Source organism: Coturnix japonica, chromosome 16 (assembly GCF_054131305.1).
Source record: "Coturnix japonica strain WE chromosome 16, WE-NBRP24, whole genome shotgun sequence".
Lineage (NCBI taxonomy): Eukaryota > Metazoa > Chordata > Aves > Galliformes > Phasianidae > Coturnix > Coturnix japonica.
The window spans coordinates 3,187,678-3,203,836 of NC_140678.1; the positions used below are offsets into that span (position 1 = coordinate 3,187,678).

Below are 16,159 nucleotides of genomic sequence, written 5' to 3' on the forward strand. Positions count from 1 at the left end.
GTGGGGAGCGGGGCGGGGAGCGCGACGGTCCCTTCCTCCCCTGGTGGCCCGGCTCAGTACGGGCTGACCCATGTGCGGCACCGCACGGCACAGCGCAGCACTGCCCGGCTCGGCTCGGCACGGGTCAGGGCAGCACGGCATGGTGCGGCTGCTGGCCTGGTTTGGCACAGCTTAGTTTGGCACAACACAGAACAGCACAGTGTGGTTTGGAGCAGCACGGCACAGCACGGCTTCATTGGCACAGTACGGCACAGCACAGCTCGGTTTGGTGTGGGGAATGGCACGGCTCAGTTTGGCACGGCTCAGTTTGGCACAGTACGGCCCAGTGCAGCACAGCTCGGTTTGGCACAGCTCGGTTTAGCACAGCTCGGTTTGGCACAACTCGGTTTGGCACAGCCCGGTTTGGCACAGCTCGGTTTGGCACAGCTCGGTTTGTCACAGCTCGGTTTGGCACAGCCCGGTTTAGCACAGCTCGGTTTGGCACAGCTCGGTTTGGCACAGCTCGGTTTAGCACAGCTCGGTTTGGCACAGCTCGGTTTGGCACAACTCGGTTTGGCACAGCTCGGTTTAGCACAGCTCGGTTTGGCACAGCTCGGTTTGGCACAGCTCGGTTTGGCACAGCTCGGTTTAGCACAGCTCGGTTTGGCACAGCTCGGTTTGGCACAGCTCGGTTTGGCACAACTCGCTGCTCTAAGAGCCTCAGGGCTCAGTGTGCGCCCACAGCGGTGGGCTGAGGGGTCACAGCCGCCCCTTCTCAGCCTCCACCACCGCTGTCCCCACGCGGATCGTCGCACAAGGGGACATTTTCAGTGGGGACAACGGCGCTCTGTGCTCGGTGCCACCCGGCTCCGCCGCCCGCGGTCACACGGCGCCCGGTGACGCTGCGCCCTGTGTCTCAGTGGGGCTTTGTTGTGGCCTGGGGGGGGGGATCGATGTGAGCTGGGGGTCACAGGGCTCTGCCGGGAGCAGCCCTGACCTCACAGCTCCTGATTCACCAAATACGGGCAGCGCGTCGAGGTGAAGATGTGGGGGTTGCCAAAAACAGAAAAAGGGAAAAGAAAGCAGAAAAAAAACCATCCCAAAAAAGCAGCCCGACACCTCTTCTGCTTACCTTGCTCTTCTGGCAGCGCTGGGGCGGGTGTGCGGGCACAGAGGGAGGCAGAAAACGCTGCTTTCTCTTTTGGTTTTGGTCCAAGAGAAGCACGCGCCGATACCGGCAACAGCCGCTCCCGGCAGCGGAGGAAGAGGCCGCGGGGGCAGAGCTGGGGGGACCCCACGGGGGGGGGACGTGGTGAGGATGGAGCACCGAGGGGTCCCGGTGCTGCCGTGGCTGCTGCTGGTGCTGGCGCTGCCGGCGCGGGGCGGTGAGTGCTGCGGCAATGGGAGATAAGCACAGAGGGTTTCGCTGATGTGATAAGGGGCGATAAGGGAGTCGCGTAGGGAGATATAGTGGCTGCGGGTGGAGGTGATGCGGGCTGGGGGCACGGTGCACGGCAGCGGGATGGGGTTCGGGTGGTGCTGGTGGGCAGAGCTGTGGGAGAAGAGGGTATTTTGGGTGGGAATCACTGCACCACTGCTATAGAGATTCTATCTCTGCCCCATTGTGCAGTGCAGCGCTGCCTGCTAAACAAGGCCATCCCGGTGCCGGAGGCCCACGGGTCCAATGCTGGCTGAGCCCACCCACCCTCTGCATGGCCTCTGAGCCGCCTCTGGCTGATGTGGGTCATGTGGAGTCGCAGTGGTACCGGGGGGGGCTCAAGAGGGCCCTGCAGGGCACTGGGAGATGGAGCACCTCTGACCCCTGGCCCCCTCCCCATCCCCATGACCCCAGGTCAAGACAGCTCCATTACCCCAAGCCCCCACGAGCCCAGGTTTGACTCCCCACACACAGGTGCCCCCGATCCCCCCCATGGACTCTCCTGCTTCAGGCGCTGCAGCTCCGGCCCCTTCACCTGCTCCTGGCCACCCCTCGGCCCCGCTGGCAGCACCACCTACATCCTCGTGCTCTGGTGAGTCGGGGGCACTGTGTCCCACCAGGAGAACATGGGGGACACTGGGGCACACAGGGGACATGGTGCCACTGCTGTGCACCACGGGTGAGTGCTTTCCCTGCAGCTACATGAGCCGGCAGCTGTGCCAGCGGCACAATGCGGGCACCACCTCGGTGCTCACCCTGAAGCAGTACAAAGTCTACGTCCACACCAACACCACGGCCTGGGTAGAGGCACAATGGGGACAGCACGTGGAGCGCAGCCCCAACATCACACTGCACTTTGGTGAGGCAGGTGAGTGCTGGGGGTTGGGCAGGGCAGGGGGGGGGGTGATGGTCACCACAGCTGTGCTGTCCCCGCAGTGAAGCTGGATCCCCCTCCCCATGGGATGCCCTTCACTAAGGCCAATGGGTGCCTGCAGCTGTGGCTGCCGAGGCCGCAGTGTCACCATGGGGAGCGGCCGCCGCCGTACAGGGAGGTTCGATTCCGTCGGGTGGGTGACCACAGCTGGATGCAGGTGAGGGGATCAAGGAGACCCCCCCCATCCACCACTGCACCCGGGTCAGCATCACCCAATGGCTGGTCCCACCATTCTCTCCACAGGTGATGTGTGAGACAGGGAAGGGTGAGGATGGAGAGGATGACCCAGGTCTGTTTCGCCCTATGGGATGCTCAGGGTCAGGGTGGGGGGACAAACTCATCCTGGGGGTGTCGCCTCACCACCACTGACCCAATGTGCTGCAGTGACCTGTGAGCTGGGGGGAACCGCTGCCTTCGAGGTGCAGTTGAGGCACAGGACACAGCACTGGAGCAGCCACTGGAGCGACTGGAGCACATCCATCTTCATCCCTGAGGGTGAGCACCGTGCCGGGAGGGACCTCACATCCCTGCACCTGGTGTGAGCGCATCCCTCCTCCCATAGAGATCCTGGAGGGCCCCTCACTGAGCTTCAGGCTGGGACAGCTCGGGAGAAATGGGCAGAGGCTGCTGCAGCTGGGCTGGCAGGTAGGGCAGGGGGGATGTAGCTGTTGTAGGGTACGGCTGGGATGGCCCAAAGCACCCTGAGCACCCCGCAGCATTGACACCGCTGTCCCCACGCAGCGCTCCCGTGCGGCACAGGGGGACGTCACCTACACACTGCACGCCCACATGCCGGAGTGCGGCTGTGCCGAGGGGGACGAGGTGGTGCTGGGGCCGGAGGAGACCGAGTACAACATCACGCTCTGCGGGGCTGCGTATGAGATCGAGCTGACGGCCACCAACGCTGCAGGAACCAGCCCTGCACGGCGGCTGCACGTGGAGGCGGAGCAGCGCACAGGTACCCAAAGGGGCCACAGAAAGGACGAGGCTCTTTAGCGCAGCATCGCCCACTCCTCTCTTCTCCTCTCTTCTCCTCTCTTCTCCTCTCCTCTCCTCTCCTCTCTTCTCCTCTCTTCTCCTCTCTTCTCCTCTCCTCTCCTCTCCTCTCCTCTCCTCTCCTCTCCTCTCCTCTCCTCTCCTCTCCTCTCCTCTCCTCTCCTCTCCTCTCCTCTCCTCTCCTCTCCTCTCCTCTCCTCTCCTCTCCTCTCCTCTCCTCTCCTCTCCTCTCCTCTCCTCTCCTCTCCTCTCCTCTCCTCTCCTCTCCTCTCCTCTCCTCTCCTCTCCTCTCCTCTCCTCTCCTCTCCTCTCCTCTCCTCTCCTCTCCTCTCCTCTCCTCTCCTCTCCTCTCCTCTCCTCTCCTCTCCTCTCCCCTCCCCCAGAGCTCCGCTTCCAGAACATCAGCTCGTTGGGCACCGCGGTGGCTGCGCTCTGGGAGGCACCAACGCGCAGCTTTGCGTTCTGCTCCGAGCGGCAGCGGGTGCCGGGAGCTCCACGGCCGGGACACTGCGAGCAGGAGGAGGTTCTTGCGCACAGCTCCCATTGGCAGACAGGCACGGCAGCGCCCCGACCCCCCCCCGCCCCCCCGCCGCCCCCAGCCGGGCGCTGACGGTGCCACTCCTCCCGTAGGGCCGCTGGAAGCACCGGCGTGTTACCGGCTCGCCGTGCACGGCCGCGGTGCGGAGCAGGACTGGGCCACCTTCGCTCTGCAGCATCACTTCGTCGGCAACAGTATGTGGGCAGCGGGGACATCGCGACCCCTCAGTGCCCCACGGAGGGTCGGCCGGACTCTCAGTGTCCACTTCCACCCCGTGCAGCCTCATTGGCCGCCTCCGTCCGCATCAACGCCAGCACCGACGGCGCCGTGCTGAGCTGGGAGCCGTCCCCACGTGCTGCGTGCCCCGGGGCGCTGCTGGGGTACCGGGTGTGCTACGCGGCCGAAGGGGACAACGTGACGTGTGAGTGGTGGCACCGCCGCCAGGAGGGTCCGGGGGGCTGAGGGGGGGCAGCTGTGAGCGCTGCTGCCCACACGGTGTCACTTATAGACGGAGAAGTGGACGCATCAGCATCTCAGTACGCGCTGCGAGACCTGAAACCAGGCACCGCCTACAGGGTGGGCGTCCAGGAGGTGGCGGCGGGCGGAGGGGGAACCTGCAGTGCCCGGTGGCACTTCCAGACCGCGGCACTGGGTAACGGTGAAGCACCTCCTCCCTTTCTCATGGGGACCCTGCGGTGTCCCATTGGGCGCAGGGAGGGGACATGGGGCCAGGATGTCACCGTCACACAGAGATTCTCACCTGCAGGTGCCAGGACAGCAGCAGGGAGCTCCAACCTCAAGTACCTGGGCATCTCGTTGGGGCTCCCCGCAGTTGTCCTCATCTACCAGCTGAGCAAGAAGAGGTGAGAAGAGGGAGCACTACGGCCCCTCTCTGCCCCCTCCCCACCCCCATATTGACCCCACTGGAACCTCCCCAGGCTCCACGGGATGCTCTTCCCCCCCCTGCCCAAACCTACGGGCAGTGAAGCCCTCCGATTCTCAGCCAGTGAGATGAGCCAGGTGAGCTGCAGTGTGTACCCCGGGGTGAGCTGTGAGGCCAAGACCTCCCAGCACAGCGTTCCTTCTCTCCCCAATAGGACAAGCCCTGGAAAAGCTTCGTAGAGCCCTCAGAGCATCTCAGCCCCGGGGAGCTGCTGGTGATGGAGCTGAGCCCTGAAAAGGAGGCGGCCACCAACACACGGCCCCACACACCACAGCTCAGCCCCAAAGAACAGACAGAGCCACTGCAGCCACACTTCAATATGGAGCTGCCCTTCACGTACCGGCGGCAGGAGGTTCTGGATCCGGAGCCAGTGGGGTCAGGGCAGGTCCCCATCTGTGGCCCCCCGGCCGCAGAGGAGGGTGTGGGGAACTGGGGGCTGAGCCAGGTGCTGGCGCCTCTTGTGCTGCTCAAACCCATCACCCCACAGGATCAGGAGGATGTGGGGCTGCTGCAGGAGAAGGTGGTGCCTTAGGGATCCCAGGGATGGGGGACAGGCGGGTCCCTCGGGCAGTGAGGGGGTGATGCTGAGGGTCGGGGGGGGCTGATGCTGAGCATCCAGGTGAGATGCTGAATTCACTCCCCAAGGTATAGTGGCTCTGCGGGCACTTTCCTGCATTTCTGATTTCCAGGAGCTCCACTGCCCTGCACAGGGCTGGGACCCGGTGAGGAGCAGTGCAGCCCGAAATGAGGGCAGGGGGCTGCGGGCTCAGCTCCCTGCGTGGGGGTGGAGATGTTTCCTTGGACACGAGGAAGCTGCTTTGGGAGCACATCAGAGAGTGAAGGCTGCATCCCTGCCCCCGTGGGATGAGGGCACAGCAAACCCCAGCACGGAGCACCAGAAAGTAAAGAAAACCAAACAGCAGCGCTCCCGTGCTCTTCTTGTCTCATCTGGGTCAGGGAACTCCAGGATTTGCTGCTGGGACCTCAAGTTGTGGGGTGAGACCCGTGGGGCTGTAGGGGCTGCGCTGTGCGCCTTATCTGGGGCAGAACCTTCGGCAGCGGTTTGCGGTCCGTCTGCCCCACACTGAGGGCGGAGGCGGCCTCCGGTTTGTGCTGAGAGAGCAGAAATTAACGCTGAGAAAACAGGAACGGTTTTAAGAAGCAGAGGGAGATGTGGGGAGAGGCAGCGTGCCCGACCACCCCCCCCGTCCCGCTACACGAGGGGTCTCCCCCCTTCGGCTACTGCTCGGAGCACCCCGGGGTGCGGCAGTCCCCGCGTTTTGGGGCGCTCCGTCGTGTCCGCTGTCACCGCATCGGAGCCACCGACGGTACCACGAGGTGGCAGCAGCCCCGCGCTCCCCCCGGCAGCCACGCATCTCGCAAACCGACCCCAGCCGAGCCCCCACCGCGCACATCCCGACCCGGCGGGGTGATGGGGCAGCACAGCACATCCCCGCCGCGCAGCGCTGACCCTTCTCCGGCTCTAACGCAGCGCTGCAGCCCCACTCCGCCCCTCCAACCCCAAAGCGGTGGGGCTGAGGAGGAAGGACGGGCGGCCAGCAGCCCCCCGGCCCCCACAGCGCTTCTTTGTAGGGCTTTGGGCTGCGAGATGAACCCAACTCGCAGCGCATCCCGCTGCGCTGATCGCCGCTGCTCTCAGAGGAAGTGCTGCGTTACTGGAGGGCAGCGCTCGGGTCGCAGCCCGGCCGCTGTTTACAGCCCGGCTTTTAGGGTCACGGCTCGGGCTGAGCACATGGCCCGGCACGGGGCCAGGACACGGGCACCGCGATCCGACGGCGAGACTGAGGCAGGACAGCGAGTTCCCTGCGCTGCCTGAAAAACACCCCAAGGGGGGATGGAGGGGGTGGGGGTTCTCTCCGTGCTCGCGGGGTCACCAGCCCGTTGTGTCCTTTTGGGGACGGCCCCGTCCCCATCGGCACGGTGACCCCGTGCACCCACAGAGCCCGTAGGCGCAGCGCTGGGTGAATTAATGTAGCCTCGTGTGATGCCAGGTAGCAAGAACGAGCGGCTCAGGGTTCCCTAATGAGTTTAAACGGCACGGAACTATTTTCCAAAGGAGTTTCCGGGAGCGGCCGGGCAGGCGGCGACCTGAGGACGGCACCGGAGCGGCACAGGGACGGCTGCAAGGACACTATGATGGCCAACATCGATACCGCACACAACCCGGACACGCTGCGGCCAAGTGCGGGCTGAGAACGGGCAACTCATCACACGGGAACGCGGGACTCCTCCCGGGCGGATGAGGAGCGAAAGTCATCCCTCAGGAATGGGGAAAATCCCGCAGGAATGGGGAAAAGCGCAGCCCAAAGTGGCGGCCGCAAAGAAGCCCCAAAACCGCCCCAAAACCGCCTCAAAACCGCGACCGTCCCCTGTTCCGTGTTGGATATTTTCCTTCTCAGAGCGGCTCCGAGGACCCCACGAGCCGCACACCGCGTTCCCCGACGCCCCGAGCCGCCCAAATTCCGGCCCAGTCGCGGTTATTTTCGGAGCTGGTCACCCGAACCACGTTGTGCTATTCCCGGTCCCGGCCGTGGGAGCTCCGCACATCCCCGCACCCACGGCGGTGCGTTACCCACCCCCTACCCCCCACCCCGGGGCACTGCAGCATTGCAGCCCCCACTACGGCCCCGAGCTGATGGAGCAGCAAACCCGCAGCTCCGGAGCTGCACCCTCAAAACCCCACAACCTTGTGGGGTCCCCAAACCCCCCATGTTCCAAAACGACCCCGGGCGCTGCCGTGCGTTACACCGAGGGGCGCAGCGGGGCGGAGAAGCAGCAGCTCCCGGTGCGGTTTTGCAGCTCCGGGTGTTTCTGCGCTGCGTTTCGCAACCGACAACTGCAGACACACACACACACACACACACACACACACACACACACTCTCACATTCACACTCAGGATGAGGTTTTTCTTTGCCGTGAGCGTTATTTCCAGCACGGAACAGAAAGCGGCTCAGAGCGGGGACACAACGGGGCGGCTCAGCGCTCCCCTCCCCGCTCCGTGGGTCGGGGCGGTCACGGCTGCGCTTTGGGGGCGGTCAGAGCCGGGGGGCAGCGCGATGCCCGGAGCTTTACGGGCGTTGGCAGCAACGCAGCGGAACCGGCGGCCCGAAACGGGTCAGCACGAGGTTCGACGGGGCCGCGCTGAGGACAACGGCGGTGCGGGACGCCGAAAACAGCGCCGGGTTGGGCAGCAAAACTTCAATGTCTGCACGGAGCTGAACCCGCAGCAAACAAGCCGACATCCGCGGGTCCCCCTGCTCTGCCCGGGGGAAACTCCTCCCCAGCGCTTTCCCTGTTTTTCGCATTGGGAACCACCGGAAAGCGGAGCAAACCGCGCTGCCGCCGGCCACAACCAGCCCGGCCCGGCCCCGACGGGACGGCCGCATCACAGGGCGGCTTATCAGGAAAGTCCTCTCTCTCAGAGCACTGTAAACCCTCTGACATCACAGCAATGAGGGTCACGCAGGCAGCAGCCGCTGGCTCCATGCGGGCGGGGTGTAACCGTGGGCTGCGTGTGATCCGAGGGGTTCAATGGGACAAATCCCCCCCCGACCCCGCAGTTTATCGGCAGAGCAGAACGGCTGTTTGTTGGGGGTCACAGCCCCACGGGGTCAGGGGATGCAATGACGGCCCCACGGGGTCAGGGGATGCAATGACGGCCCCTTCGGCTCCATTCCCCGTTGTCCTTCAGTGCTAAAAGCTGAGCTGCAAACTTAGAATGAGGCAGCTGTGAGCTCCGGCAGGGGCTCAGCACAGCACATCGATGGGGGCTCCGTGCAAAGGGACCTCCAGGAGGGATGTCAACAAGGGTCACACCCCAGGTATGGGGACAGGGGTCCCCATCACATGCTGCCGTCAGGTGACTGCACGGCTTCTCCTTCTTGTTGTTGTGGTTGTTATTGTTTTTCTGGCCCTGGCCCTGCACCAAGAGTCAAAATATTTGTGCCCGTGTTTGTGCCCATAGGGAGGGCCCTGGGGACACCACACCGGGACCTGGGGCTGTGGGGGAAGGGCAAGGAGGGGGGCTCTCCACCAGCCCCAGCCCCGCGGCTGCTGTTTACCCATAGACATGTTTGTGAGCCCTGCGCAGCTGCTTCCCCGCTCCGAAATCATTGGACAAAAGTCAAAAGCTGTAAAAAATTTCCACTGTCCACAAGAGGGGCTGCTTTCCTCCACCAGCTCACACCAAACACACACAGCAGACCCTCGGAGCTGTTGTGGCTGCGTGGCACATGCTACATGTCCATTTGTCTGTCCATTCACTCTGTGCAGAACGCAGTGTTGGGTCTGTGCAATCTCTCCCCATCGTGGGCAGCTGAAGCCCCGGAGCTCTGCAGGAGGAGAGGCCATTCCTGTCCAACATGCATAGAAATCCCCCATGTTGGGCTGTGGGCAGCAGCAGCTCCGGTGTCCCTACATGAAGGGATACCCCAGGGACCCAGTTTTACAGCACTGGAGCAAAAGCAGTGGAAAATAATGGAGGTAATGGGGGGTGGGGGGGCAGCCCCTTTGCTGGCCCTGTATCTTACAGACCTGCACCTAAACTCAGCCGTATCCCAGCTGTAGGACCCCATCCCCATTGGAGCTCCCACCATGTGGCCCCCAACACGCACAGCTGGGAGGTGCTGGAGGAAGAGCTGTTTTCCCAGAGCTGGATGGGTGCCCGTGCTGTTAATCCACAGCCCTCGTAGCACATTCTGTCCCCGCCAGCACCGCCGCTGTTGCAGGGTGTGTGGGGGGGGGGAACCCACCCTGGGAAGGACGAGGAGGCTCAGGGCCACCCATGGGTGTAACAGCACGTCATGGCTTTCTGCAAGGGGCACCAGAGCAGAGCAGGGCCACAGCAGACAGACAACACAACACCAGGGAGGCTGTGTTAGAAGGGCTTTGGAGCTGAGGGCTGCAGAGCATGGAGTGCCAGCTCTGTCCTTGGGGGGTATTTTTAGCCCCTCTGGGACCGGATCCCAATGCTGGGGCTTTACAAGGAAACCCTGAGGCTGTTACAAGAAATGCTGCTGGAAAGATGGTTCCAGGGAGCAACAGGGGGGGGAGCATCTGCAATCAACATCACCATGAAGCAGCTCCATCCTTGTCCCAGAGGGGGTGGCAAAGTAAAGGCAGGTTTGGGTGCATGGAGCACCTGTGAGTCCTGCACAGCAGCAATGTGGTTCTGAATGCTGAGCAAGGTCCAAAAAAGCAAGAAAGGAAATGAAAACCCAAACAAACAGGAGAGAAACACAAAGAAGAAAAACACACACACACACAAAAAGGGAAAACAAACAAAAAAAGAGAAAAACAAACAAAGAAACCAGGGGGAAAAGTCACATTCCAGCAGCAGCGTTTGTCACAGCACGGCCATGGAACTGCGGAACTCAGCCCCATTTCAGACCTCAGCCCCATTTCAGACCCTCTGAGATCTGCTGTGCTCAGCACACTTGGGGTGCAGAAGTGCAGCAAACCCAAAGCTGTGAGCACAGTGGAAGGGCTGCACGATGGGGAACGGCAGCACAGCAGAACCCAATGGGTGCTGCCATGGGGGTGGAAGGGGATAAGGTCACACTAAGAGGAACAGTGGCACAAAGCAGAGCAGCTCTGTGCTGAGCTCTGGGAAAGGGGAAGTAGTGCTGGGGCACAGGTCCAGCGTGACCGTAAGATGTCCCAAACTCAAAAGCTGAGAGCAGCAGTTGGTTATAAAAGGAATTTATTTCAGAGAAAATGCCCAAACTGAAGTCATAGGAAAAGAACAACGTCAGAGACAAAGAGTGGTCGGTATAAAAGTGGTCACTGATACAAATAATACAAAATCCTCTGAGCAATGCCCAGCACCGGCGCTGGGGCTCTGCAGGGGGGTCAGGGGGAATGTACAGTCTTTGGTGGCAGCCTTGGAGGACCCACTCCAGCTTTCATTTGGCCATTGTGAGGGGTCACGTCTGTGCCACCGTGCAGGAACAGCACCAAAACAGCACCGCAGCTCCCTGCTGCTTTGGGAATGACACTGTCCCGATGTCCTCTGCCCCACTGATGTCCATGGGGGGATCTGTAGCCCCCTCCTGGCTGCCAGGCAGCTCCATCCATCCCTGCAGCATCACCCAGCTCACAGCCGTGTTCACCAGCAGCACAGTCTGCCTCACCCGGCCAGTTTTCTTCTTAGGAAACAGCAGTGCTGCACCCACAGCAGCACGGGGTCCAAACCCAGCACAGGATTCAAATATTCTCTGGTATCCTTGCAACACCTCCAAGCTCCCGTACTCCACAGCAGGAGGTGCTGGAGCACACGTAGAGGAGCACCATCCCAGCTCCATCCGAACCCCAAATCCTGGGGCAGTTCCAGCTCTCTGTGCCCTATAGGGCAGTGCCCGTGGTGGGGGCTCAGTGCTCTCACAGCCACCACGTGCCCAGCACCACACTGCAGGCACTCTCACTGCAGCCCAATGGTCACGATGCCGTCAGCACCTCTCAGCAGGTCATGCAGCGCGGGCGGATGCCGTCTGAAGGTGGGTTCGGGTCAATCTGCAATAACAAAGCCAGGCTCAGGACCCCCGGCAGCAGCAGGTGCATCACCCCACACCCATGTGCAGGGTTCCTCACCTCTGAGTAGAGCGGAGGCGGTCGGAAGCGGAACTCCTGGATGTAGGCAAAGAAAGGTCCTTCCAGCACAGCCCCGAGCTCACTGCGGCACGGCGGGGCCAAGCTCTGCTCAGCTGTAGGGCTGGGCACCACCTCTGAGTACTCAGGGGGGGCTAAAGAGGAGAAAGAAAGGAGTCAGGGAATAGGGGATGTGCAGATGAAGCGGCTTCAAACACGCTATTCCACACCTTGTGGAGGCTGAGAACATGCCCTGCCCCTCCTGCCCCTCTGCTCACCCTCGGGCTGCTCGGGGATGCTGCTCAGCCAGTCCAGAGTGACGCTGTACTGACTGCTGACGCTGGACGTGCGGCTGCCGAATGGATGCAGCGGGATCGTCCCGATGACAAGTGGCAGCTCCAGGAGCAGTTTGGATGTGCCGGGAATATCCACACAGACCTGCAGACAGGGGGGAACCTCAACTGTTGGTGCTGCCCCCAACCAGAGGGACAGAGATTTCCCAGAAGGGAATTCTTGCAGTGGGACACACAGATGTTGCACAGAACACCAACCCCAATGAGCACAGCTATGGGGAGATGAGAACACACAACAGGGAGCTGGGAACACACAGCAGCCCCCACAACCCCCCTCACCTTCAGGGAATACTCCACTTGGATGATGCGGCACTGCAGGATGGACGGCCCCACCGGGGGGATCTTCAGTGCCCGTCCGTGCCAAACCTCGCGCTTCCCCGCAGCGATGGAGTCCCCAACGATGCTGGTCACCACTGATTTCTTCTGCTTCTTGGTGCCCCGGGCGATGAAGGTCTGAGTCTGAATGATGGCTGCTTTGGGCACCACCGCCCGGTTGGTGCAGTTGTCAATCTCAGCAAAGATAGGGATGACTTCACCTGCCGAACAGATGCACATGTTGGAGACGGAGCCCAGTCCTGCCCCGAGGAATTCCTGCCTGGGGTCACTGGGGGTTCAGCTGCCCATTGGCACAGCGGGGACCAGCAGGTGACCCCAAGTCCCCTCCTGCCAAGGGTCAGCCCGGGTGCCCGGGGGAGGTGCTCACCGGGGGTGTAGCCTTTGCGGTCGATCTTGGCCGTCACTGAGACCTGCCCACGATTGCAGTACCAGGCACGGGCCAGTTTCTCCTTAGCACCCGCCTGAGGAGCCTGGAAAAAGGGACATACGGAGGCTACTTAGAAAGGAACAATAAAACACAACGTGAGCACTTCCCTGGCACCGCCAACCTGCTGGGGAGCAGCACCGGCTCCCAGGAGCCTTATGCAAGATGCTGTTGCAATGCATTACAGCTCCCAAAAAGCCTCTGTTGCCCATCCCTGCTGCATGGCACACCCCTGACAAGCAGCGCTCAGGAATGGGGGGGCTCACCAGCAGTGCAGGTGTGTTGATGTCGATGGGTTCGATGACAGTGAATTCCTTCTTCACCTTTTTCACCGTGGCCCATGGTCGGTGCAGTTTGGCCTTCACCCAGTAGCGCACGCTGCCGTGTTTGCCCTCAAAGGACGTGGCCAGGGTCCTGGAAGGGAGAAAGTGAGTGATTCCGGGGGCTGTGCTGGCAGGTTCGTGGTGGGGGGGCCGTGCCCACCCAGCGACGGCTCATCCCTTCTGCGTTAAGGAAACTCAAACCACAGACTTACTCTGGAAGCTGGAAGGTGAAGGGGAACTCGTGCCTTCCTGCCTGCAGGACCGTGACTTCGCCGTTATCTGTGGGTAGAACAGATGGAGGAAGGTTTATCTCCCACCCGCGGGGACGGAGCACACGAAAGCGATGGGATCCTCCTGCCGGGGCTGCACCACCGAGCACCGCTGTCCCCGCACCCCCCAACCCTGCTCATCTCAGCGCCTCGCAGCCCACCCGGCCGGGGGGGGGCACGGCACGGGCATCCCCACCGGGGCTGGGGGTGCGTGGGGGGCTCGGAGCCCGCAGCCCGTACCTGGCGGCGCCAGCAGCGTGTCGCTGTGGCTGAGGAACTCCACCTGATCGCTGTAGCTCTGCGTGTAGGCGGTGCTGGAACCGGCGCTGCGCGATTCGGTCCAGTGGACGCGGGCGGCTCCGAGCGCCCGCAACCGGAGCGTCCCGCAACGCGCGGCCGCCGCCAGCTCCAGCACCACGCGTCCCACCACCGCCTGCCCCGGGCTGAAGGCGGCCGGAGACCCCAGCTCGGCGCCCTCCAGCACGATCAAGAAGCGCTTGAGGCGATCGAACAGCATGGCGACAGATGGCGGCTCACACTCGCCCCGTCGCCGCCCAGCGCCGCTTTAAGTGCCCGGCGCGTCCCGGGGGCGGCCCCGATGGGGCGGGACGGGACGGGGCGGCCCCGGCAGGAGCCGCAAAACAACGCAACGAGCATGTGCGGGAGGGACCGAGCCGCTCACCGCCCCCAGCCCGGGGCTTCCTCGGACCGGGAGCCGCCCGGTGCTCCGTGTCGGTGCGGTGGGTTCACAGCTCACCCCATGGGACGGGGGTGCGCAGCCCAAGGATGAACTCCTGGGGACGGGCGCTGCGTCCCCCCCGTCGGGATCCCATCCCGCACCCCGCAGCTCTGCTCGCCCCCCGCACACAGCGCTGTGTTCCCGGAGCCGTTCCCGATCGCAGCCCGGGTGATGCGGGGGAAGCTGCTCGGGGCCGCGGCTCCGCTTGTTTCTAAGAAATGAAGAACTGGCTCCGGCTCAACTTGTGCAATGAGGCGGCGGGCAGTGCGTCCTCCCCGGGCTCTTTAACCAGGACAGTGCCGGTTCCTGTGACAAATCCCACCCGCAGGGGCTCGCTCTGCGCCCAGCATCGCTGCTGGGATCAAAGCCCGGCGATGGGGAGCGGTGCGAGGGAACGAGCTGTGCTTTATTGTCTGTATGTGACCGTTTGCTGCCGTGAGCAAATATGAATCATTGCTGCGAAGGGAGCACGGCAGCAGTGGGAAGGAGGAAACGAGGCACGTCCTGGCACGATTTGCTCTGGGAAGGCTCCGGGCAGCCCCCGCGGTGACTCAGCCTCACCCACGGCCGCAGCCCTCTCCACTCCCTGTGCCTTGGGACCCACAGAGCTCTGCGTCCATGGGACTCATTCTAGGAGCCCAAACCCGATACTGGGCTGGCTGCAGCCCCCTTAGCTGGGACAGGAGGGTCATTGCTCATAAAGCACTGTGGGACCCCTCCCAGCGCCCCGTGTGGGTGCACCCAAGGCTTTGCCTTTGACCACGAAACCCTGTTGTTCCTTCCTCTCCCACCTCCCATTCACACACACTCTGCGTGTGACGGCCCTGAACTCTTCTCCATGGTTTCTGTATGGGAGCACAGCACGCTGGTCCCACGCTCACAGCTGATAAACCCAATGAGAGCAGCACAGCACACTTATCTCAACCCGGCTCACTGCTCCGTTGCCATGACAAACTCTGCATTTTCCAAACACAGCCCAGCTCAGCAGGAAGCAATGAGGGAGCAGTCGTGGGACCCCCAAATGGCAGCACGTTTTCCCCAGCCCCTCTCTGTGCTGCAGAGGCACAAAGCAGGACCCGGCAGGACAGATGCATGGGAGCAGTTCTGGCTGCAGAGCAGAGCTTCTCCCAGCCCACATCACTCCAATGATCACAGACCAATGTCTCCAGAGTAATGAAGGTGTTCAGAGCGAGGTGGTAAGGTACAGTCACCTCAAAAAAGAGCATATGGCTCTGCAGGGCAGGCTGGAGACAAGAGCAGCTCCAGGCAGGCAGCTCCCATGGCTGTGACCCCTCCATCATCAGCCTCTGGACAGTGAAATGCCCTCATCAGTATCAGGGAAACCCAATGACAGCAATGACTGTGGCACAGCGGCTGCAGTGGTATCATTGTGGGGGAGGATAGAAGCTGTGCACTTCTGCAAGGCAGAGTTAATGAGCAGGTAGACAGCTGACATGTCCCATGTCACTTGGCTCTGGATCGTTTCATCCTAACTACACAAATAACTCAAGTGCCTCGTCCTCGTGCAGCAGATCCAAGCAACACGCCAGCTGGGCATGTGGGTTCCAGCATCAGAAAACTGAAAACAAATATTGACTGAGCTCCTAAGTGCTCTTTCCACACTTGCGAACAGACCCCGTGTTTGCACTTCCCTGTGCAAACAGAACAAAAGCCACAAGCCCTTCGTGCTCACCAGCCTCGAGTCTGCAGGCAGCCTCATAGAAACCCTCTGCAGGGTCAGGAGGCAGAACCCTGCAGATGGCAGCAGTGTGAGGGGGGCCTGCAGCCCACAAGGTCCCACCGTCCCCAGCCCCATCCTTACCGGGGATGAGCTGGCAGTGTCGGTTCAGGAAGGTCTGGAAGGCGGTGTAGTCGTGGTAGACGATGTTGAGCCCCACGCTGCGGGTCTCCAACCAGTGCACGATGGCACGGCCGCGAGCACAAACCTCCAGTGCCCGCAGGCGCAGCGTGCCGCGCAGCTCCAGCCGCACACAGCCATGCAGCAGATCCCCGCTGCCGTAGGCTCCCCATGCTCTTCCATCCTCCAGCTCCACTGCTAAGCTCTGCAGGCACCCCAGGGGCTGCATTGCTGCTGGCCTGCTTAGCCCAAGTGAGACACACAGCCCTCCAGGGGAGGGGAGGCAGAGCAAAGGCTGCACCAAAACCCCCTTTTTGTCCCTCCCCAGGTGGGACTGAGACTCTGCTTTGTGCTGACACCTGAATGCTGACCTTGTGTGTGAGTGCCAAGGAGGGGGGCAAGGAGGTAAGTGACAGTGCTT

At 62.4% G+C, this 16,159-nt stretch overlaps 2 protein-coding genes across 4 annotated transcripts; one reads left to right on the forward strand and one right to left on the reverse strand.

The window, feature by feature from the left end:
• Positions 1–1,031: 1,031 nt before the first annotated feature.
• On the forward strand, positions 1,032–5,750 carry IL12RB1 (interleukin 12 receptor subunit beta 1). Of its 2 annotated transcripts, none has more exons than XM_085517890.1 (15): positions 1,032–1,364; positions 1,892–2,009; positions 2,116–2,285; positions 2,354–2,508; positions 2,595–2,640; positions 2,736–2,846; positions 2,914–2,996; positions 3,093–3,309; positions 3,731–3,901; positions 3,978–4,079; positions 4,166–4,306; positions 4,394–4,543; positions 4,652–4,748; positions 4,824–4,905; positions 4,983–5,750. In XM_085517890.1, exons 1-15 carry the CDS (start codon positions 1,298–1,300, stop codon positions 5,358–5,360), a joined length of 2,088 nt encoding a protein of 695 aa, XP_085374016.1. In that variant the 5' UTR covers positions 1,032–1,297; the 3' UTR covers positions 5,361–5,750. The 2 variants fall into 2 exon arrangements, with proteins under 2 accessions (XP_085374016.1, XP_015742289.2); XM_015886803.3 differs by having other exon boundaries at positions 1,159–1,364; positions 4,394–4,537.
• A 4,785-nt stretch (positions 5,751–10,535) lies between these two features.
• ARRDC2 (arrestin domain containing 2) lies at positions 10,536–16,141 on the reverse strand. Of its 2 annotated transcripts, none has more exons than XM_015886451.3 (8): positions 15,703–16,141; positions 13,085–13,151; positions 12,816–12,963; positions 12,493–12,595; positions 12,069–12,325; positions 11,715–11,874; positions 11,440–11,591; positions 10,536–11,361 (listed from the first exon to the last, which is right to left on the reverse strand). In XM_015886451.3, exons 1-8 carry the CDS (start codon positions 15,965–15,967, stop codon positions 11,308–11,310), a joined length of 1,206 nt encoding a protein of 401 aa, XP_015741937.2. In that variant the 5' UTR covers positions 15,968–16,141; the 3' UTR covers positions 10,536–11,307. The 2 variants fall into 2 exon arrangements, with proteins under 2 accessions (XP_015741937.2, XP_015741936.2); XM_015886450.3 differs by lacking the exon at positions 15,703–16,141 and adding an exon at positions 13,382–13,682.
• Positions 16,142–16,159: the final 18 nt, after the last annotated feature.